Source organism: Festucalex cinctus, chromosome 16 (genome assembly GCF_051991245.1).
Source record: "Festucalex cinctus isolate MCC-2025b chromosome 16, RoL_Fcin_1.0, whole genome shotgun sequence".
Classification (NCBI taxonomy): domain Eukaryota; kingdom Metazoa; phylum Chordata; class Actinopteri; order Syngnathiformes; family Syngnathidae; genus Festucalex; species Festucalex cinctus.
Window position 1 is genome coordinate 17,598,494 of NC_135426.1, and position 23,833 is coordinate 17,622,326.

The following is a 23,833-nucleotide window of genomic DNA, read 5'->3' on the forward strand; positions in this document are numbered from 1 at the left end:
GAGCAAACAATAAGACGCCGTGAGCAGCGACACGATGACGACGTTATTTATTGCAATCGTCAAAAAGTTGAGCAAATTGAGCAGACTGTAACGTGACTGTACGTTTCTGTGTCATGCAAGCCAGCGTTTGGACACAATGAGGGTTAATTGTCCTCCATCAACCGCGGGGCGACCAAACAAAACGGAATCACGGGTTAATCGAATGCCGTTTCACATCACGCACACATGAGCGACCTCGGCATTACACACACGCACACACACACACACACACACACACGCGCACTCAATACAAAAGAATGTGGTGCGCGGTGGATTTGTTATGTTCCAAATGTTATATACAGATTATGAACACTTGTAAATTGTTTCAGCACTTCTTAAATGTACAAGTATGTTAGAAGCATTACATGTTTATAATACAAAGTAAATATACAATAGAATGGTGTGCATGCAGTATAGTGAAATCCCATTTAAAAGTTCATTTTTTAGACAAACTGTAAAAAAAAAAAAAAAGATCCAAATACATTCATGACTCATGGAGTCATTTTTGAAGGTCATGGAGACTGTTTTCCTTTGAGAAGGTTTTCTTGGGGACCCATCCTCTATTATTCACAGCAAAACTCCGACCATATAGAAAAGTCATGATTAGACCAGGGGTGTCCAAACTTTTTCATTTGAGGGCCACATACAGAAAATCAGAAGGACGTAAGGGCCACATAATGTTATGAAGAGAAATTGTGTTTTGTCCTCAAAAAATGTACAAATAATTTATTTGTGCTTTTGCATATTTAGAAAAATGCTACACTATATAGACAAATTTATTTGTAATATGGCATTACTGTTAGTTTTTGTTTTTTAAAAAGCATTTTCGTTTTTATTTTATTTCGGTAACAATATTGTTTTTGAATTTTTGTTTTTTCATTAGTTTTAGTTAACTAAAATAATCTTTAATGACACCAGTTTTTTGATACCCTCCCATCTTACTTTGAACACCTCCAAACATTTTTGTTTGGTTTATTTTATTTGAACTGAGTCAAATGCCATTTTGAGCATATGTCGCGGGCCACTGAAAAATGGACGGCGGGCCGCAAATGGCCCCCGGGCCGTAGTTTGGACACCACTGGATTAGACGCAATCTTGGTACCAAGGAACTATGTAGAAATGAACTGAAGAGCTTCATCTAAACAAAAGTAGGGCTTTGCCTCTGTGGACTACAACATTGCAGAAAACAGGGGAACGCTTCATACATTTTCTCAAAGTCCAAAAAGTGAAATGTTGAGATCAGTACCAAGTTTCAAAGGCAGATCTTTCATATTTATGTAATTTGGGCTATGCTAATGGTGTTAAAAAACAAACAAAAAACAAATAGGTCCCTGAATACCTGTTTCAACTGTAAACACAGCAGACGATGTCATGAGTCCTTTAAACGGCGCTGACTTCCCCCGTCGCCATCTTGTGGTCTCCTCCCCTCAGCGCCCTCGCTCGGGCAGCCCCGCGCACGACGAGGCCGCACAAGCTCAGCCGGGCATTGTGAGGCCGAGCCTGGCGCAGCTCGCTGGACGGCGTCGTGATGTTGTCGGGAGTCTGATTGGCCCATTTGAGATGACGTCGGAAGAAAAGACCAGAAAATGTGTTTTCTTATTTTGGTTCTGGAAGTATGGAGCTTCACACCAGTTAAATAGTCAATGGACTGCTTTTTATATAGTGCTTTAACTAAACCATATGTTGCACAAAAGTGCTTTACAATTTCAGCCTCACATTCACCCATTCATACACCGGTGATCGGCTGTTGCCATGCAAGGCGCTTCCAGGTCCACTGGGAGCAAATCGGGGTTCAGTGTCTTGCTCAAGGACACTTCGATATGGTCACCAGGGATGAGGATCAAACCCACAACCTCACGGATGGGAGACAACCACTCTACCACTGAGCCATGCCACCCCAGTTAACTCTTTGACCACCCAAAACGTTTAATAACGATTAGTAAAATCACGATTGTATGCCGCCATTTAAAAAAAAAATTTTTTAATCAATGGCCAGTTCACTGTCTAAATGCAGCACGCGTTGCCTGGTCAATGAGTTGTGGAATCAAAAACACGATATCTATGGCCAACAGATGGCAGCATTATATCTTTTCTCAATGGGCTGCCGGTGTATGAAATTACAATGAAACATGATGAAATCTGTTGAAATGTTTTCAAGGATGACGTAAATGATCAAAGCTTTTGTCATATTAAAGTTTTGATAACATGTGGCAGTAAAAGAGTTAAGGGCACTGGTAGTTGACTAGCCTAGTCATAAAAACGGATTCAAAAAGTGCTCGATTTAAAATATATTTCTTTATTAATTAGTCTTAAATCATGTGCTAAAAACAGAAATGTCGCTCAGCATTTTCAAATCTATTCACTCAACAACTCGTTTTCAAAAACGATCGTACGCATCCCACTTGTGGTACACAGTCTCCCTCTAGTGGTAGATGGGCAAAAAAAAATAAAAAATATTGCGGTTAATGTTGAAACTGCATAATTATGGGAATGCTGAAGCATTCCCATATGTTATTGTGATTTTTATTCTCCATACTTCTTTGCCGCGTAACAACTCCCACATAATACTTCCAATTTACAATGTTCAAATTTCAACTAACTTCAAAAATTCACGCCTCCTGGCTACGTCTGATTCCACGGTATTTTCTAAATTTAACGTTTAATATCAACTTTTCCCTATTCATTTTCAACGGGACAGACATTGAACTCTTTCTAAGTATCACTTTCCAGTTTCCACGCCCACTTGCGTACATATAACTCACCATCATTACCAGGTGTCTGATACTGCTTGGTGGCACAGTTAGTAAAGTGCATTGACCAGTAATCAAGAGGTCATAATTTATCTCAATTTACTTCATAAGCATTCCACATGCATTCAAATCTTAGCATTCAGCTATTAGCATTCAGCATTCCCACGCAATTTCTCAAGAAATTGCCCTTAAATGTCATTGCTCTGTATTTGTGCATGTGCAATGACAATAAAGAGCAATTCCAACCTATTTTTTTTAGTCCAGTACAGTAAATTTGTTTATTTGTATTGAACACATAATACAGTTAGCATTTCTTTTTTTAGGTCTGACTTGAAAATGCTGAGCGAGCACTCACCCTGCACAAGGCGACGAAGATGAACGCCGGGATGCAGATGAGTGGCATGAGGATGAGCAGCGAGCCCACGACCAAGGACCACCTGCCCAGCTGGTAGTCGTACACCATCAGCAAGTGCGTTTTGACCAGGTCGTACAGCATGGTGACCTGTCGCCGTAAACGGCAAGTCAGTCGCGACGCGACGCTGACAACAGGAAGTGAGACGGGCTTACCACGCAGAGCAGCGGCGTGACGAACAACCAGCAGTACTTGAGCGCGGGGAACGGCCGGTACCCAATCATGTCCTCGATGTTGTCCAGGAAACGATCGGCACCTGCGAGTGCAAATTTCATAACATTCGCTCTGTATTTATTATAAACGGAGTCACCTACCATACACCCAGCCGATGACGACACTCTCAAAGCAGGCGATGACGAGCAGGCTGGTCCCGCTCGGCCCGAAGCGGTCAATCAGTTGGAAGAGCATGATTCCTCCCTTTAAAAAAAAATGTTTTTAAGAAGATATTTTCGATTGTTTTATAGAAATATGAAATAGGTAAATAGATACCTGTATTTCATTAACAAAATAGTTTTTTGAATTTTAGTTTTAATTATTTCGTTAGTTTTCGTTAACTAAAATGTGTTTTTCGACACCCTCCCTTCTTACTTTGACCATCTCCAAACATTTTGTTTTTGTTAATTTAACTTAACTGCGTCAAATGCCATTTTTAGCATATGTCGCGGGCCACTGAAAAATGGACGGCGGGCCGCAAATGGCCCCCGGGCCGCAGTTTGGACACCCCTGAGATAGACACCCAAGTACACTGTGTTCCAACTATGCCTTGCATTTGCATTTTTAGGGCTGGAACACCCCTGTAACTAGGGGCGTGGAAAATCAAATAAATAGAGAGGGTGAGGAGAGGAATCTTCAGAGAGTGCAGGAGTGAATTGTATCAGTCAGTTCCTCTCCTCTCTCCTTGCAAGCCCTGAACTGAGTGTCTTCTCTCCTTTTTATATCGTATTTAATAGATGTCAAACCCAGACAACTGTAAATAAATGTATTTATGTATATCTACCATTTATAAGAGTTCGCTTTTCATTCTTTTCCCACCAATTGGCTGCCCCTACGTTCCCCATTTTCCATGGTACCTCCGTGACGAGGGGCAGGCCCAGCAGGAAGCAGACCAGCGCGATCACCAGAACCAGAATCTCCCGAGCGCAGGGCCTCCTCAGATGCCTCGGGAACAGGTCGCTGATGGCCGTCGCTAAGCTCTCCACGCACACAAACTGCAAAGGAAAACAGCTGAGCTTTTTGGTTCGTTTTCAAAAGGAGGTTGAGTGTGTGTGATGCATTGACGTGCCTGTGTGTCCAGACCCAGGAGGAGCATCATGAGGAAGAACAAAACGGTCCAAAAATTGGCGCCGGGTAGCATTGAGAGCGCTTTGGGGTAGGCGATAAAGGCCAAACCTGGACCTGGAGGATGCACGAGGTAAGACATGAAATTCCAGTGGCAGGGATGAACAATATTACAATATTTTATTACTGTACTTAGGTCATATTTATTTTTCGGATGGGACATTAAATTGTCGGCAGTACATTTGATCTTTTTTTTTTTTTTTTTTTTTTTTTTACTTAATTAAAAGATTCTAGGAGTGTGAGTCAATTAAAAAATGTAATCATAATTAATCGCATGACTTCAATAGTTAACTCATGATTAATTGCAAGTTTTATATCTGTTCTAAATGTACAATAAAATGTACAATAAAATATTTATTTTCTTAATTTTCATACATATTTTCAAAGTGGACAAAAGTGTTATGGCTGCATCTTTTATTTTTCATAATAATTCATCAAATTGACTCATGATTAATCACAAATTTTATATCTGTTCTAAATGTACAATAAAATATTTTTTCTAAGTTGTCATACTCTTAACATAAAAGGTAACATAAAAGTGGAAAAAATGTAAAATAGAAATATGGCTGCATCTTTTAGTTATTTAAACAGTAATTTCATAATTCATAAAATTTTGTTAAAATTAAAAGATGTCTTGTACTGTAAAAAAAAAAGTGTGATATTGATTTTTGTTGAGGTCATTTTTCTGCCACTAGATGGCATAATTGCATTTGTAAGACATTGGTGACAGTTCAGTGCATTTTCCTTTCAAATTAAGAGCTATCAAATTTTTAACATGAAGTAAATTGTGAAACTCTGCACATTTTTAAAATTGTAAAATACTACTTGACCCCAGTCTCCACAAATATATGCATTATTATTAAAAAAAAATTATTGCAAAATTTTGACGTTGACGTGTCTGCTGTGTTGCAACTGGAATTCCCCCAGTACAGACTGTCATCAATCGCGCCTTAAAAAAATTTGTGACGTTAAAAGAACTTTAAATTGACTCAAAATTAACACACTAATTTTGACATCCCTACAAGATCCGATAATTGTACCGATTGTGTTGCATTATTACACATCAAAATGTAGATGGGGGGTTGGGGGTCACCATCCTCACACTGGGTGTGGCTTTAAAAGGTGAGGTCTGGCTTGGTGAGTGACGTGGGTGTCAACGAATGAGAGTGTCGAGTTTGCTGTTGTGAGCTCATATTAACTGGTTAACTGTTAGCGTATTAAATGCCTGGTTGTCACTTTCCAGGCAAACATTTTACCTTTTTTTTTTTTTTTATCGTCAAATTCTTCAAGTTATTCGATGAATCGTTTCAGCCCTTTGCCACCTCTGTTGAATGCAGAACATGAATGAGGACGCCGAAACGGACCCACCGCTTTGAACGACGTCCTCCACCGCCATGTCCAAGTTGAATGCCATAAAACCCAACGTGGAGAACACCACGAAGCCGGCAAAGATGCTGGTGGCGCTGTTCAGAAGGCACAACGCCATGCAGTCCCTGTTGCGGGCACGCACAGGTGAGGTCAGAAATCTCTCAACGTGAGTGCTAGCGCTGACACTGGTGGTTCATTTGTACCTGTAGCAATTGTTGTTGTACTTGTTGTAGCTGCCTAGAGAGGTCAGGACTCCTTGGCAGACTGCATAGGAGAAGAACACCTGAGTCCCCGCGTCCAGCCAAACCTAGACAGGGTGACCTTATAATAAATAATATAGTGCACCCCCCAGCCTGCGAATAGCAAAAGTCTGCACATAATTGACGTGCACTATATAAAAAAAGAGCTAACTCTCCAACCTGCAATATATTTTGACATTTTCCTTCATTTTCAAGTAAAAGTTGTCTAAAGTCTGTGTGTACTGACATGTGGACAAGCGCCTGATTCCTGGCGTCTCCAGTCGGGTGCTTCCCCCCCCCTGACAACACATGGTTGCCATTAGCGACGGGCACCAATAAAAACGGATGCAATTTACACACTGACACATGGCCTCTTCGCTAGCACAGATGAAGCCATTATGTCCTGGGTGTTTTTTCGTTTTGTTTTTTTATATCATCCTCCCCGGCGCCCGCTGTTTCACTCCGGACCAGTGCTTCTCAAATAGTGGGGCGGCCCAGGGGGGTGCAAGGCTCCATCAAGGGGGGCGCGTTCGACCTCAGGGAACATGCTTTTTTATTTTTTTATTTTGATGTTTTTTACTGTCCTTGAATAAAGTGCAATTGCACCTCCACTACATTAGGGGGCAGTGGCGCTCTCATTATTGGCAGAGTGTACACAGGGAGAAAAAAAAAATCAGCACAAATTATTTTATATATTTTTGTTTTGCAGGTTAAAGTTTTTGTTTTGTGCTCGTGAGTTCATGTTGGTGATCAGTTTGAATGCATTATTATTTATGGATTTTATGTAATGTCATTTTTCCGTATCATATGGCTTGACGTGGTCAGTCAAAAAATGTTTATAGTTTAATTAAGGATTTCATTTTATTTTTGAATTTCAGCTGTACTTTAAATCTTTTCTGTTACAGTTAATAAAGCTATTCTTTGTTGTAAGTTGGTCCATATTTCTTTCTTTTTTTATCTAAAAAAAATATATATATATATATAATATATATATTTTTTTTTATTCTCTTATACGGATACAGTGTTATGCAGAGGTGTGCTTATAACAATTTTATATACAAATGATACTATTTATAGTCGTTGTGGTGGGGGGCTGAGATGTTTTCTTCTTACTAGGGGGGGCATGACAGAAAATAATTGAGAAGCACTGCTCTGGACAAAGAAGTCACATTCATGTCATATGTGGGGAACTGGGCCAGATGTTTGCAAAAGCTGTCCGTCCCCATTTGAACATGTTACAAGTATTCATTGCAGAGGTCTGCGTAACGTCAGCTTTGACAAATGAGTGTGAATCCACAAATAGGGAGAGGAAGTCAGCACGGGCATGACCCCCACGTGGTGATAACCTCTGACTCCAAGACAGCAAGACTCCACTTGAATATCCAACAACACATGTTCCCATTGTGCTCCAAACTTGCCAACCATCCAACCCGGCGCAGCGCGGTATTCCCCCTGTGGGATTCCACATGCAACTTCGTACTACTTTCAGCCCATAAAATCTATAAAAGTCTTTGAAACCTGGAGGGGGTGTGCTGCTTAAAGGCGCTTGACAAATCCCAGCTCACTTTCAACGTTCTCTTTTTCTATTTGTTTTTCTTGTTGAGGAGGAACGCTTGCGAGCGGAAACGGGGCAGGAGGAAGAAACACATCATGTGCCGGGTGTTTTAAGGGGCCCCCATCTGGGGATTTAAGGAAGAGACGGCCTCGATGGGTGCAATATGGTTGACGCACTGAGCCATTAAAGGTAAAAAAAAAAAAAAATGACACAAAATGACACAAAATGCATATTTCTGAATGCATATGTATAAAACATAAATCAAATAAAAAGTTATCTAAATAAAATTGATGAATGGGTAGACAAATGTGCTATTCCTAATTCTAATAATTACAAATATAAAATAGTATATTTATTATTTAAAAAATATTCCATAATAATTACTAAAAACTCTTATGTGTGTTGAATGTGCAACGGGTTAAAAAAAAAAAACAGAATGAGCACATTTGTCAATGTTACAAATTGTTTATATTAGAAAAGAACATCCATATATATTCTTAATTATATTAAATTAATATTCAATTGTTTTTATGATACAAAAAGAGCAATATTCCTCCCTAAAAAATGCATATTTTTTAAAAATTCTAGTAATACAAAAAGAGAAACATTTAATTAATGATAAATAAATGAATATCATGGTTGATGCACAGAATCCCAACAGTTAAAAACATAAAAGCAACAAAATAGCACATTCGTGAAAGCTGAAAATTATATACAGCATATTTTTACACCAAAATATGAATATGTTGGTTTAATTATAGTAATTACAAAACGCATAAAAACTAAATATTTATCATACGTTTTATCTGAAATATAATTCATATCTATTTGAATTCATAATGAAGAAAATTGTTTCAAAATAATAATAATGATAATAATAGTTGAAATTGAAAGAATGAATGAATGCGGGACATGAGAAGTACACAAGGCCCTGAAGGAGCAACACAAATAGCACAATGAGACTTCTGAAAACGATTCAGCACATTTTATGCTTTTGTTGCCACGAGACTCAAATATGTCAACATCACAAAAGTACCTTGAAAGATTATTATTCTACAGTCATCTCTCATATATTAGTCAATTGAACATTTTGTGGTGTTCTTACGTCTGCGTTGCCGAGCCTGCTGAAGTCGGGCAAGAGGTAGAATTTCAGGCCCTCGCCGGCACCGGGCAGCGACACCCCTCGGATGAAGAGGATGATGAGCATCAGGTAGGGGAAGGTCGCCGTGAAGTACACCACCTGTAAAATAACGTCACATATTTCAACATTTTTCTCACTTACCTTTTAGTCATAATGATTGTCAAGAATATTTGTGGACGAGAGGGGAAAACGGCAAATTTTAAGGGGTTTAAAGTGGAAGTCAACCTTAAACATTTCTTCACAAATAATATGTTATATGTGACCTCACTAATCTAAACATGACATTCTGATTATTATTACATTTGTGGAATATGAGTTATGAAGGAAAATCCAGCAAATTTTATCCATCTCAGGGGGCGGCCATTTTGCTACTTGCTGTCGACTGAAGATGACATCACAGTTGCTCAGGGCTCAGCCTGTTTTCTGAAGCTTCGCTGTGATTAGTTGTTACCTGAGACCTGATGCTGCATTCAAGGATGGTCGGAAATCGGACTTTTCTGAGGACGCCCCCTTGAGCTCGGAAATTCCACTTGCAAAGTAAAAAAAAAAAAAAAAAAGGACCCTGACTTGACCGTCGGACTACAAGTGACGTCACTCAATATCCACCATTTTAGTTGTGACGTCACTCAATATCCACCATTTTAGTTGTTTACTTTCGCCTCGAACTCTTTCAGATCGGAACTGGAAAAAAACAACTCGGATATATCCGACTTACGACCATCCTCGAATGTATCATGACCAACTTTGATGTCATCTTCAGTCGACAGCAAGTGGCAAAATGGCCGCCCATTGGATGGATAAAAATGGCTAGATTTTGCTGCATAATTCATATTCCACTAACACAATATTCACCAAAATTTCATATTTAGGCTAGTTGGGCTGCATATAACATATTATTGTCAAAAAAAAAAATGGTTTGGCTTCCAAAAGCAGAGTGATTCATGTGGTTAATCTTCCCGTCGCCACCTACTGGACTGGAATGGAAAAGCATCGATCAAAACTTTTATTTTCTTTGTATTTTTTTTTTTGTATACTACTATGCAAACACAGCGTTACAATGTTCAAAACTGTGAGCAGCGATGTAATGACCCTAAAATGGTCGCTTCAAACCATGAATGACATATGCGTACACACCTTTCCAGTGGATTTAATCCCCTTCCAAATGCAGAAGTAGCAAATGACCCAGGCCAGCAGCAGGCACAGCGCCAGGTCCCAGTGCACCTTGCCGAGGGACATGGACTCGGACATCCTCAGCACGCGATTGCTGCGCAGGAAGAAGCAAAAAGAACCCGTCAATCAATCGATTGAACATTCCGCAATAAACAGAACGGGCTGCAGAACATGCCGACCAAACGAGCACAACATGTGCAGCACAGAATCGAGATTGTCAAAGAGCAAGCAGATGTTTTAAATACGCTTGGCACTTAGCGGCTGGATCACATCAAAATATTTCAAAGTGAGGGCAGTTGCGCAACTTTCATCCATGTTTACATTCGGACCACGTCGCTTGTGAGGAATGTGTTGCAGTGCAGCCGCTTATGTTTGTTTACCTTGCGCCGTCAAATAAATTGTGTCTCTGCATGCGTGGGTGGAAAAGCGTGTTTGTGTTTTTCTCACGTCCAGAATTCCTCCTCAGCGGACTTGACCATCAGGAAGGATTCATTCAGAGATCTGCGGAGGGACGGCAAAGCACACAATGAGCAAGTCAAGGACGGCTACGGATCAACAATTATACAAATGTGCAGAGGTGGACCAGCGCGATGGTTCCCAGCGGGGACGTCTTCTGGATTGTTCTCATGCATTCCAAGTGGATGATGATGGTGTGATGCGTACTCGGGCTTCGGGGATACAATCGTTTGAGATTTCTCATTATAGTTTTGATTTCATTTGGACTTCTTTTTTTAATTTGGTTAGTTTTAATTAGATTTTAGAGCAGGCTTGTTGGTTCTTAAGTGCTTCGTTTTTAGTTGTGTTTATTAGTTTAGGTATTAGTTTTAGTTTGTCATATTTATGGAGGGCAAGATAAAAAAAAAAACATAAAAGTGTGTTATCTGCAATTTCCAAAGGACTGTTTGACCTTCCCTCTTCCTATACAGTAAGCTAGCTAAAATAAATTACATTTAAAATAAACCCCAACAGGTTATTTATTAAATTAATTCACAAAGATTAAAAATGAAGGACATTTTTGACTTTCAGTTTGTTTTATACACATAAATGTAGTTTTAGTTAGTTATAGTTTTTTTAAGAACTCTTTTATTTTGCTAACAAAAATGTTTTTGCAATGTTTGTTTTATTTATTTTGTTAAACACAATGACCTTAGTGGGGTCGAATTAGTTTTTTCTTATTTAAACACCCTATGAATGTTTTCTATTTATTCAAAATACAACAAAAATGTCAATTTTTATCTTTTAGTTGAATTCATTTTTTTTTCCATATGGGCATAATATTGCCCAAATAAAAAGTAAAAAAATAGTCATCAAAATAATTTATCGAGTTATTATTTTTCTCCAAATCCGAGGATTAATGTTGAATAGACAAATATATCAAATAGGAATGTCCAAATTCAGATATTGCCCAACAATATCTCTTTAACTAAACCAATATTACTGTAATTCTTTATAAAATAAATCTACATTATTTAACTTAAGCCAAATTCAGACACAATGATCTTAAAGGGATACTTGACTCATTGAACAATTTTCAGCAGTGAAAAGTTCACATTTTGTCCAAAGTTAATTTGATAACTTCATTATTTTTGATGTACATTTTTTTCCTCTTGCTGTCGACTGTTGATGACATCACCTGTATGAGGAAGTAGGTCACGACCAATCATGGCTCAGTTTGCTGACCAAACCCAGACAACAGGTGAGCCATGATTGGTCCTGTTTTCTGGGGTTGGTCAGTAAACTGAGCCATGATTGGTCGTTACCTACTTCCTCAGCACATGTGATGTCATCATCAGTCAACAGCAAGTCGAAAAATTACATTTTAAAAGGTATTAATTATACATGAAAAATAATGCAGTTATCACATTAATTATAGGCAAAATGTCAACTTTTTACTGCTGAAAATGACTCAATGAGTTTGTCATGTTTCAGTTTAGTTTAGGTTGCGTTTTGTTTTATTTTGGTGAGTGTGTTGTGTTTGTCTGGTGTTCTTGTGTGTTTCCCCTGTCTTGTTATGTCTGAGTAGGCCCACCTGTGTGTCATTCCCCTTCCCAGTGTGTGCCTTCCTACCTAATTAGTGCCTTCTGCCTGCTGTGTTTCCCAGGTGTGTCTTGTTAGTGTCCTATTAGTGTTGTGGGAGCATTGTCTTTTCTTGTCTTGTCCAGTGTGCTAAGCTGTGTGGCTAGTTCCCTACGTTTGGTCACGTTTCCCTACGTTTGGTCAAGTTTTCCCCACGTTCAACTCAGGTCTCCACGTTCAACTCAAGTCTGTCCACGTCCACTCAAGTCTGTCCACGTCCAATCAAGTCTGTCCACGTCAATCCAAGTCTGTCCACGTCATGCCAAGTATGCCCACGTCTGGTCTCGTCATATCGATCAGTTTGCTCACGTTCCATCCAGTCCATTATTTAGTTCCAGTCAAAGTTATTCTCATTCCTGTCTTCTCCCGGCCATGTTTCTCCGCCTTTGGGTGTCCATCCACCACATCCTCGCTCCACACCACATGACAGAGTTAAGTATCCCTTTAAATGAAATGTACTTTCTTTATTTACACTCGTAAAACAGTTGTGGAGTTCTTACCAGCTGAAATGTGGACACGATGGCGCATAACATTGCTTTCTTTTTTTGTTAGGGTTTCTTCCAAACACAAAATACTCAAGTAAATGTAATACGTTGCATTAAAACTACTCCTAACAATCCTCGACTAACCCTAATTCTACCCTAAACCTGAACGACTACTAAAATCTTTCCTTTCTCTTGTGTTTTTGCTTATGTTGGAATTTTGTCAGCAGAAGATGAAGCAATTGGACCTGAGCGAGCAAGAAGAGGAAGGAGGATCCCCAGATGACACAATCAACTCACATGCCGGTGATGTTTTCAAAGTAGTCGTAGGTGCTGATGTTGTGGAGGAAGGACCAGTTGGCATCGGGTTGGAACAGATGCGGGTTCTCGTAGGGGCCCATGCGGCCGTGACAGTTGTCTGCCGTGCGAGAGCAAAGGTGAGGAAAGCGCGCTGGGGCGGGCGTCTTACAGGAAGATTTAGGGAGCGTTTGGTGGGAAAGCGTCGGCCCGGTTTAATAGAAGCCAGATGCTCCTCGCCGCTCACCGCTGTTCCACCAGTTCTCGCACGTGGACCACGGCAGCGTGCTCTGGAAGGAGTTGAACAGGTAGAAGAGGACCCAGGCTAGCACCACGATGTAGTAGATGTTCAGGTAGATGACGATGACCAGCGAGGCCATCCCCACGCCTAAGAAAGACAACATTCAACATCACGCACTGCTAAAACATTTTTTTATTTTTTTTATTTTTATTTTTTTTTTATTTTTTTTGCTGCTGTAGTTTGACAAATTTTTCACTCACGTGAAATTTTCCATTTTTCTTCATAACTCATATTCCACTAAGACAATATTAACCAGAATACCGTATTTAAACTAGTGGGGCTGCATAGAACATATTATTGTCAAAACATATTATTGTCAAGAAATGTACGATAATGGATTAAATGGATAAAAACGGCTGGATTTTGCTTCATAGCTCATATTCCCCAAAAAATGTAATATTAATCAGAATGTAATGTTTAGACTAGTGAGGTCACATATAAGATATTATTGTGAAGAAATGTTCAAGGTTGACCTCCACTTTAATAATTTACTTAAATGTGTTTTTTAGGTTTCTTTAATGTCCAGTATATTTTAACTTAAGCACATTTTTCTATTTGTTACAGTAGCATGAAATAATAAATACAGCAACAGTTATATTTTATTGTTGGTCATTATTGGGATAACTCAAGCGCTGAGTATTATTTTAAGGTGACACGGGGTGTAGAAAGATTGAGAAGCAATAATTTAAAATACTGTAACTATCAAAATAAACCATTCATAATACATGAGATAAGCACGGTCCGTGTCCTGAGCGGCCCACGAAATGTGGATGCGTGAAACCGAACGTTTGCGATGTAATCTGAATGGAAGTTTGTTTGTGGCGGGGAAATTCTGCCACATCATTTTGAGGATAATTTTGTTTTCCAGAAGAACAGTACGATAACATCAACGTGCTCGCATTACTCATGACCGTTTCTTGTGAACAAACACCCTTTTAGTTGTGCTGTGTGTTTGTCACAAGGTCCGCAAATGTTTACCACTACAGCTGCACGTCTTCATGCATTCAACAAATCCCAGCCTTGTTTAAAATAGTTGACTTTATTTTTTCCTCTTTCTTTTTTAAACTTACCCTGAAACATCGGGCAAATCATCCTCCAGGCGGTGATGGTGCTCTGGCTGGTGTACTGGCCCAGCACTGTCTCCAGGAAGAAGACGGGGATCCCACCGAAGGCCAGGAACAGGAAGTACGGGATGAGGAAGACACCTGCACGGCGTGGCGGGAGGAATAAAACGTAAGAGAGCAAGTTTACAAGATATTAACTCTTTGACTGCCAAAAACGTTTTGTGACGTATTCTAAAATCCTAATGAATGCCGCCAAAAACGTTAATTCACGTTTGTTTTTTGTTTTTGTTTTTTTTTCTCTCAATGGGCAGCGCAACGTCTTGTGCAGCGCTGCCTTGTCACTAAACAAAAAATATTCGTGCCAAAGTCACAAAAATTTATCTTTTCACAAAAAGCTTGTTTTTCTCTTAATATTTTCGCTTATGTCACTCAAATGACCTAATTTCAAATGGTGATTACTAAAGAATGGAATAAGGTAGAATCATACTTTTTTTTTTTTCTCATGAAAGAATGGAATCCAATCTTTCATATGGTATCCACCATATTTATGTCGTCATACCGCACAATATTCTGTTTGCTTTGAAAGATGAGTGAAAATGCTCCAAATCGGCTGGCACCGTTCGTTTTTTTGTTTTTTTTTGGATAACGTTTGGCAGTCAAAGAGTTAATTCAGTGCGTGCGTTTCTATTTGTGTGACAACAACTATTACTGCATCTTGCTTAGGAGTTTTGAGCACCTCCATTGTATTTATTTTTTTTTATTGACAGAATACAAATGAACAATTCTTTGACAAATCTTGTCAATACACCTCCATTGTATTATATGTCTGTGTAAGACATTCACACGCCATCTCACTTGGCTCCACCTCTTAAAGGCACAAGCATGTACACTAACTCTACAATGCACTTTTTATTTTATTTTTTATTTATTTTATTTTTTTACATTTTAAGCCTTTTTACATGTTAAGATGTGCCTAAAGCATATGAGGGAGTATAACTATGTGGAGGGAAAAAAACAAAACAAAACGGTTCATATGGTCTCTATAGTGCTGGGGAGGAGATTTTTTTTTCTTTTTTCTTTTAGGGCATAGGATCAAACTCCAATTGTGTTAGGCCAACATCTTGAAGACATTTTGGAGAACAATCAAGATCAGCATTCCCCAACTCCCACACACTCTCACACCCACCCACCCACATCTCACCTCCACCATTCTTGTAGCACAAATACGGGAATCGCCACACGTTTCCCAGGCCGACGATCTCTCCGGTCATGGAGAGCAAAAACTCCCACTTATTGGCCCACTTCCCCCTGGCCGGACCCCCTTGGTCGGCGTCCGCTTTGTTTGGATCCGACTGTCTAGTGGGACTGCCTCCGGTTGTTCCTTCAGTCATGATGTCTCAAGTCTGTTGCATGCACAGAATAAAGCTGCTCATAACTTTTGCACTCACAATGGACTGTCATCTCATCTCATTTACAGAGCTAATATTGGTTTTTTGAATCAGACCAATTGCTGCTGAATTAAAAAACAATTTCCGAGCCAAAAATGCAATTAAGATTGAATTAAAGCAAGCACAGCTTGTTCTAATGTCTAGAAAGGAGACATGCAACTCACCAGTGGGCTTTGCAGTGGACCCTAGCTGGAAAACTCAACAAATGAAGAAGTGGGCAGGAGTTAGGAGTGGGAAAAAGTCTTGTTCTGAAATGGGGTGTGTCCTTGGAGGATGCGCAACACATATCTTGGGGGGAGAAAGAAAGAAAGAAGTAAGAAAGTGAATGCATGGCTGTTAAGAGGATGGTGGTTGTAATGCATGAATGTGTTTATTGTGCATCATGAAGAGACAGTGGATAATTTAATGCGGCACCGAGAGAATTCTTTTGAAAAAAAAATTTATACAGGGTCAGGCAAAATGATCTGACACATTTGTAGATTTAATAAAAGACAAAGTAAAGAAACGAAGAAGTATGTATAATACCTTTTTGTTTTGTTTCTGTGTACTGCCATTATTTTTTGTTTCTTTTTCAGTTGATGCCATGAATTGGACTGGTGAGCATTGCGCTTTCATTATGGAAACGTTTATCCAAACAAATGAATCTGTAACTGCAACACAACGAGCGTTCCGTTTGCGCTTCAAACTTGGGTAGACGTGATCCCGTACCAGCTCGTAACACGATCTCGTTATGGGTTGATAAAAGCGCGATGTTCACCACCAGTCCAATTCTTCAACAGCCGGTGTCTCGCATACGTGTGCGTCAGATTCATCTTCCAAGTGTGCGGCAAGTTCAAACAGACTCAGCGAGCCAGCGCGGCCTCTGACTTATTAGTACTGTAGCTTCATTTCTTTTTTGCAGGTCAAAGAGACCAAGTGCAGCCTCTTTCTTCTTAGCAGCTTCCTTTCTGTTTTGCAGTCTAGCATGGCGTGCAGCTGCTTTAGTGGGTGACTTTTTCCCCATCATAGCCAAGGTGTTTGTTGGGAGCCCAGTCTGAATGTGACTCATAAGGATACGGTTTTCCTGAAAGTAAATTGAATATTCATCACAATGTCCAGATAGAGAGAAAAAAAAACAGGCACTAAACGGGTTTACAAGTGAAAGGGCGTTATTCCAACATGGCCAGTTGATTAAAAATTGCCTACGCGTTTCGGCCTTCGTCAGGGCAAGTTGAAATAGACTGCGATACACGCTTAGAATCAGGAAGTGCAGGTGGTACAGCTTTGAAAAGAAAAGTGAATCCAAAGTTGTAAAACGTACGCGCACGAACAGCACTTTTCCACTCGTTTGTGACCATTAGGCAGCATAATTATTCACATATCACTGTTTTTTTGTTTTTGTTTTTTTACGTAAAACAGTGATTAGAACGGAAAGTAACTTGATTATGTTTTAAACCTACATTTTATACGGTTACTCCATATGGTATGGATCTGCTGCTTAAATCAGTACGAATGTAACTCGTCAATTACCTTTGATTTACTTGATGTCAACTTATTGTCACAGCCGTAAAATTATAACATTTGTCTAGTCTTTTATATATATATATATATATATATATGACTATTCCTAATGACTATTTTAACACAAGGTTTTATAAGATAAGAAAACTTGACAGACCAAGTCATTTGGCTGTAAAACGCCATTATGTAAGAGAAGACCACTGTGGAAAAGGACATTATGAAATAAAAACTGACTTTGTAAAACAAAACAAAAATCTTATCTTATAAAACCTTGAAAAATCAATTAAATGTCATTACTTTGTTTTTTTTAAAGTATGATGTTAAAATAATTATGAAATATTTAATCAAAATAAAACATTTGTTACATATTAAAGAACAGTATGAAAAGTTTTCATCATAAAACTAACACCTCATTTTACAATTTAATGGCTATATTACATCATTGTCTTTAATCAAAAGGAGAGTTATTTCAAAGAGGCCTTTTTATTTCTTTGAATTTTGACACTTTTGGGCTTCCGTACAATACTGGTATTATACTTGAGCATTAATGAAGTGACTGAATGTGATATGAGATACATATGTGAAATGTATGTTCTTGTCTGTGGCCATAGATTCCCTATGATTGGTTAGTGATTACACAAAACTGTATTCTGTGTTTGTACTCAACTCTGTGTACTATTTATTGAAAAAGACAAATCAAAAAAGTGTAATTATCATTTTTATTCGAGTGTACACAATATATCCACCAATGTCAACAATCTCTTCATAGAATGTTATCAAGCCATCTACTGAAGAGAAAGTAAACATCAGTGGAGCCAAAATCAGCTCCTTTTCCTCCTCAAACTCCTCTTTATGTTCATACAACTTTGTGAGTTGTTTTTGCATCTTCGCCTGTTCTGCATCCCCCACGGTGACAACTGGAGGCAGTTCACATTCATGGACCAATGATGCTGCTTTTTTTTTTGCAGTCCTCAGTTGCTTTCCATGCCAGTCCTTTCTATGTAAAAACAAAACAAAATAATTAGTTGACAATAACATGCCATAGCTTTTCCTTTGTGTATCTAAGATTAAGGGCAACCATTATGACCAAGACAAAGCACCTACTTGATGTTGATCTTTTTCTTTTCTTTTCTTCTTCTTCTTCATGTTGGTCCTCGTCCTTAAACAACAAACAACAACAAAAACACTATTCTAATAGCAATTTTTAAGTCAGGAGAATCAAAGTTAAAACAACCTATTACTGTAAAGCTGCCATGGTGAAATATGTTTTTTTCTACATAAGGAGGGAATTCCCCGTTAAAATAAACGTAAAAAAAGGAAATACTAATTACATTAAAAACCAACCTGTGAAGAATTGTCAAACTGGCGCTTTTTCAATTGGAATACGGGTGGTACTTCACCTCGCAGTAACGATTTGGATGCTTCTGTCCAGTGTGCAAATAATTTCCCATATCTGTAATGACAAAATATATAAAGACAAATAAATAACAAACACAAAGTATTGATATTCTTGCGTCAAGCGAATTATTCAGTTGAACAGTGAATAATAACATAACACTTTCTAATTTACATGAGAATGAAGCGCATACAATTCATTCGAATGTAAATACAACAATAACAGTGTAAACGTTGATTTTCACAGATAACTAATAATCGTCACTTACTGTTGTTTCAAGACGTCGGACTCCGAGTATGACGAAAAAAACGTTAGCTTCTAACTTCAAACTTCTGACGTGATGTGAGGCGTTCCAGGGGAAAAGAAGAAAGAAAAAGAAAAAAAAACTCTCCCTTTCCCGTCGAGCCGAGAAAACCTCGCCTTTCAGAGAAGCCGGTCTTCATCAGGTGAACCGTGCAAGTTATGCTGTATTCGAGGATAGTCGGAAGTCGGATACATCAGAGTTGGTTTTTCCCAATTCCGACCTGAAAGCGTTCGAGGCGAACGTAAACAATCAAAATGGCGGATAGTGATCAATTGTTTTGTATGTTGGTCCTCAAAACCCATTTTGACCTCTAGAAAACTTACCTTTTTGCAATTTTGCTTCATTTATAGTTTTAATCTTATTTCATAAGCATTCCATCATGCTTGGAGATATCGGCAGTACTGTCACGTACGTTGCGTTACGTTATGTCGAATATTTATGAACTTTAATGAAGAAAGCTATATAGTTTTTGTGTAAATTGTGTTTTGCCATTCAGAGTGACGTCACATTGTAGTCCGCCGGTGAAGTCGGGGTCCTTGTGTTTTTCCGACTTCGCGAGTGGAATTTCCGAGTTCAAGGGGGCGTTCCCTTACACACTTCCTGGTTTGAACTCGGAAAAGTCCGACTTCCTCGAATGCAGCATGAAAATCAGGGCTCAAACGAACAGAATCGACGAGACGTGATTGGCGTGTGGCAGTGTGACGTGTTTAGCTGTGATCCCAACCAGGAAGTGAAAGTGCATGTCAAAACGGAAGATTTGGGTTGTTAATTCCGTCTTTTTATGGCAGCGGGCGACTGCAGTTCTGAGTCCGCGAGTCACCGCGGCGAGCAGCGTCATGTTCGGGCTCAGCTTGCAGGATGAGTCGCCCGGATAGACACCAGCGTGACTGAATCAACATCACGTCCAGAGCCCCCGCTGCCCACTTTGCTGGTGGTAGGTCGTCCATCGTTTGACATGAGCGCGATGCTAGCCACCAGAACGGCCGAGGATGACTCCCCGGAGGTGGAGGAGATGGACACCATGGAGCACAACTGGTCCTGGTTCTACCTGGCCGAGTGCGGGGTGTGGCACATGTTTGAGGTACTGTACTGTACTAGACATCACACGTGAGATTGCTTGCGTATTTATTCATTTACTTATTTTATTGTTTTTATTTATTTATTATTCTCCGCAAACAATTGCATTTTTGAGACTCTAAACGTGAACGAAAACTCACCAAACTTTCCACACAGATCGGGCCTGGCGAAAAATGTGATATTTCAAAGTCTCCATACATGATAACAGAAAAATTGATCCGTAGCGCCCCCTACATAGGTTTAACGGATCCCTGTCCCGCTACGATTGACCTAAGGCTACGAAAATTGTGTGGCACCTGTAACACATCCAAATGAACAAAATTGTTTTTGATAGGTGTCCCCTAAAATAGACAGAAAGTGAGGTATGAGTATTTAAATGTCCAATTTTAGCCCATTTTTGCACATTTACAGGCGTCATACTTTTACCCGCTTCTCCTACACGGTTGAATAACCCGATTGACTTCAAACTTGGGCTGTACCATCTCAACACCTGGGATGACATCATGGTAAAAAAAAAAAAAAAATCTAAAGTTGTTGACATACTATATGATGGGGGCGAGGCATCATCATAGAGTTTCAAAACTCTTACTAAACGTAGCATTGCAGGTTGTGCGTTTAATCTAGAGCTACCAAAATTGGTACACATATGTAACAAACTACGACCTACAAAAAAGTCTTTTGGTGCCATATGCTAAACCTAACAGGAAGATCGCCAGAGGCGGGGCATCAAATTTTGCATTTCAAAATTCTTAATTTATGAACCATTCGTGGAATCGAACATCCCTACTGAATTTACTTGGTTTTGGATTGATACCTAATCTTGCTGTATCCAATGTTACGGAATTAAAAAGGTCTAGTGTCAATATACGGATGAGTAGTTGCCGCTATATTGATGTTTGAGAAAAATTTTGATATTTTGGTTGAAAATTCCCATCGTGGGATCGTCCAAAACGGAATGTGAGACTAACGCGTGCCGTCTCACGGCAGATCGACCCGAGCGCCGCCTGCTCGGTGACCAGCTCCCAGATTGAGCAGTGCTACAACCGGAACCAGCGCGGCGTCATGGAGTTCTACACGGCCAAGTACACGTACCGGCTGGACTTCTCGGGTACGACAGTGTGTCAACCGCGTGTGTCACGTGAGCTCGGTTGTCGCTTCATGTTTGTCTCCGTGTTTTTGTTTTTTTTTGCCAGTCATGCGGCAGGTCAACTTGACGACGGGGAAGCAGCGGCCGATCAAGCGCTCGCTCCACTCGGCGACTGGCTTCAGGTGAGAGTCGCCTCTTGTCGACATCGTGCTCGTCGGCTGTTTGACCTTCACTTGACCTTTTAGGTTCATTTGCGACAACTTGGCCTTGCCCGTGCCGTGTCACTGGGAGCGGATTAACACTGATGAGCCCTATCAGGTACAAAAATAAAAAGTCATACATGGACTTACCAGAAAGATGATCTGAGAAATGGAACAAGTGGGACTTGTAAATCGAGTCCGTGCTTTTATTATCTGTTCTGTAGCTTGTCGCGTTGGGCCGAGACACCTACGAGTTTAAAGAAGTGGCGCGGCTGTACGATAGGACCATGGATCGACCCATCAAATCCATCCAGAGGATCCAAAACTTGGACTTGTGGGAATTCTTCTGCAGGTTGGTGGACACTTGGGGGAATTCTGCCTCAAAAGTGGCAAGTGGTGCTTATTGTTAGCGTCATCATTTCTTTGCCGGCGCCACCACATGCTCACCAGAATAATTGGCTCACATTGCTGCCATGCTTTTGTTATGTGAAAGTCAACAAACAGGCAGAAAGCAGAATGGAAAGGATGTATGTTTATTTAAAAGTCTTGACCTTCTAAGAAGGAAGCACTTAAAAAAAATAATAATAAAAAAAAAAAAGGAAAAATGTCCTTTTCAGATAAAAAGGTTTATATTTTGAATTTTGTGTTAACGTAAAAAAATAAAATAAAATAAAAAAATAAACGTTATGTATTGTCAAGAGAAAAACCTTTGAGAATGTCATAGTATATTTTACAGAATAAAGTCACTTATTTTTGAGAAAGTCATGTTCATGACATTTCCTGAAGATTATATTAAGAGTGAGTGAAATTTCCACTTTAATCTCACACAACTGCAAATTTTATGTCAAAAATAGATTTTATTCTTTTAAAAAAAATCACTTTATTCTTTGAAGTATATTTAAAATATTTGTTTAAAAATAAAATAGAATTAGCCACTTTCATTGTAATTTAGACCACTTTTTTTCTTGAAAATATACATACTGTAAAGTGACTTTACAGCCTTTGTTGAATGATGTCGCCATACAGCTTTTTTTTATATTTTTTTTATTGAAAATATGTGACGTTTTTTTGTATGTATACAACTTCATCCACATAAGAATGCCCCTTTTGATTTCCATTTCTCATGTGTTTTTTCAAACCCTTAAAGTGTGGCCCTAATCAGGGCTGGACTGGCACAAAAAAAAAAACGGCCCTGGCATTTTGATTTTGGCCCAGCCAGTCTTGCCTAACATGTAGTTCTGCCTCCGATGTTTATTGATGATGTTTCAGTTTGCTAACTATATTCGAAATGGATTAATGGACCGTCCCTTTCAAATTGTGGGCCAGTCTCTTGTGATAAAATGTAGGAAAATAATCCTGAAAAAGCACTGCATCGGCCCTAAAAGGGGTCGGCCCATCGGGCATCTGCCCTGTATGCCAGATGGCCAGTCCAGCCCTGGCCCTAATACTCCCCCTCATAACAATTAAATGTGTCTCCTTTCTAAAGGAAGAAAATGCAGCTAAGAAAAGTGAAGCGCACTCTTGACATTGAGGAACGGATGCTTTTCCACGGCACGGGGTACAACAACATCCAGGCCATATGCATGTTTAACTTTGACTGGCGGCTCACGGGAAGCAACGGCGACGTCTTTGGCAAAGGTACAAAAGCGTCCACGCTCCTCTTGATCCCTTTATGACTAAAGTGTCTTTTCCCGCTTCTCAGGAAGCTACTTCGCCCGGGACGCCAAGTACTCCAGTAAGTTCTGCTACAACACGGGCAAGCACAACAACAACCTGCAGAGGCACGGGCTGGCCCCGCCCATCTTCGCCAGCGAGCCGTCATACAAGTGCATGTTCCTGGCGAGGGTTCTGGTGGGCGAATACACGCTGGGCAACCCGCTGTACTGCCGCCCGCCCTCCAAGGACACCAGCATCACCAACTTCTTCGACAGCTGCGTGGACGACACGGCCAACCCGAAAATCTACGTCATCTTCGACAGCAACCAGGTCTACCCGGAGTACTTGATCGAGTTCTACTGAGATTGTGCGCACTCCCATTCCCAGAAGGGACGAACGAGCGCTTTCAGCGATGTCAAGGCAGTCCTGTGCCTAAGTTGAGCGTGAAGAATCTCAAGTGCCTTTGATGAGGACAATGACAACTCTGTGAGACTTTTCTTTCTACCGCGCGCACATGGGACATTGATGCAAAATAAACCCGAATTGTAAAAAAGAACAGAAAAGTGGCTGTATTGTGCATACGAACATCCTCATGGTCTGCACATGTGTAGCACTGTCATGACAAGTTACCACAATACGGAATGTCGCTTTGCTATGTGTGCATCCCAAATCATCTTGTTAAGATGTAACAGTTCTTTGTGCTTGTGTACAGTCCTGGTCATGAGGAGAGGAACAACAAGTGACAGAATTTGCCACAAGGTGGTGCAATAGTTCAAGTATGGTTTCAGAGAAACAGTCATTTGTGTTAAGAAGTCTGCAATTTGCACATCCCGTGACTAATAAACGTGGTTTGTTTTTGCATAGAATGACTCGGAGTGAAGATTAATTAATACATTTTGCTTCTAATGATCAGATAACGCTACACCAATGAGC

At 39.8% G+C, this 23,833-nt stretch overlaps 3 protein-coding genes and 1 long non-coding RNA gene across 8 annotated transcripts in view; 3 read left to right on the plus strand and 1 right to left on the minus strand.

Moving 5' to 3' along the window:
- The window catches only part of iqsec3a (IQ motif and Sec7 domain ArfGEF 3a), a 71,590-nt gene extending 63,700 nt beyond the window's left edge, over positions 1-7,890 (plus strand). For both annotated transcript variants that reach the window (XR_013279140.1, XR_013279141.1), the window contains exons 19-22: positions 3,113-4,437; positions 4,496-4,612; positions 5,877-6,051; positions 7,751-7,890. The gene's annotated coding sequence lies outside the window, so the exon portion shown is untranslated. The remainder of the gene's footprint in view (positions 1-3,112; positions 4,438-4,495; positions 4,613-5,876; positions 6,052-7,750) is intronic.
- Positions 31-19,595, minus strand: LOC144003959 (sodium- and chloride-dependent betaine transporter-like). 3 transcript variants are annotated; one of them, XM_077500728.1, is made up of 17 exons: positions 19,204-19,595; positions 15,845-15,968; positions 15,434-15,635; positions 14,239-14,373; positions 13,115-13,255; positions 12,871-12,988; positions 10,460-10,513; positions 9,977-10,106; positions 8,807-8,941; positions 6,111-6,214; positions 5,908-6,032; positions 4,484-4,596; positions 4,272-4,409; positions 3,516-3,618; positions 3,357-3,457; positions 3,145-3,291; positions 31-1,581 (listed from the first exon to the last, which is right to left on the minus strand). In XM_077500728.1, the coding sequence occupies exons 3-17, from the start codon at positions 15,621-15,623 to the stop codon at positions 1,420-1,422; spliced, it is 1,896 nt and encodes a 631-aa protein (XP_077356854.1). In that variant the 5' UTR covers positions 15,624-15,635; positions 15,845-15,968; positions 19,204-19,595; the 3' UTR covers positions 31-1,419. The 3 variants fall into 3 exon arrangements, 1 of the variants encoding a protein (XP_077356854.1); XR_013279144.1 differs by lacking the exons at positions 31-1,581; positions 3,145-3,291; positions 3,357-3,457; ... (11 more) ...; positions 15,434-15,635; positions 15,845-15,968 and adding exons at positions 17,886-18,177; positions 18,285-18,339; positions 18,525-18,633; positions 18,845-19,100 and having other exon boundaries at positions 19,204-19,453; XR_013279143.1 differs by lacking the exons at positions 31-1,581; positions 3,145-3,291; positions 3,357-3,457; ... (12 more) ...; positions 15,845-15,968; positions 19,204-19,595 and adding exons at positions 17,886-18,177; positions 18,285-18,339; positions 18,525-18,633; positions 18,751-18,823.
- LOC144003967 (uncharacterized) lies at positions 8,761-14,767 on the plus strand. Its single transcript, XR_013279145.1, has 3 exons — positions 8,761-8,911; positions 10,466-10,662; positions 12,801-14,767. It is a non-coding gene; the product is annotated as an uncharacterized LOC144003967 (long non-coding RNA).
- On the plus strand, positions 18,891-23,766 carry LOC144003963 (protein mono-ADP-ribosyltransferase PARP11-like). 2 transcript variants are annotated; one of them, XM_077500738.1, is made up of 8 exons: positions 18,891-19,022; positions 19,669-19,961; positions 20,945-21,065; positions 21,151-21,226; positions 21,290-21,362; positions 21,469-21,596; positions 22,731-22,882; positions 22,947-23,766. In XM_077500738.1, the coding sequence occupies exons 2-8, from the start codon at positions 19,836-19,838 to the stop codon at positions 23,261-23,263; spliced, it is 993 nt and encodes a 330-aa protein (XP_077356864.1). In that variant the 5' UTR covers positions 18,891-19,022; positions 19,669-19,835; the 3' UTR covers positions 23,264-23,766. The 2 variants fall into 2 exon arrangements, with proteins under 2 accessions (XP_077356864.1, XP_077356865.1); XM_077500739.1 differs by having other exon boundaries at positions 19,021-19,159.
- Positions 23,767-23,833: the final 67 nt, after the last annotated feature.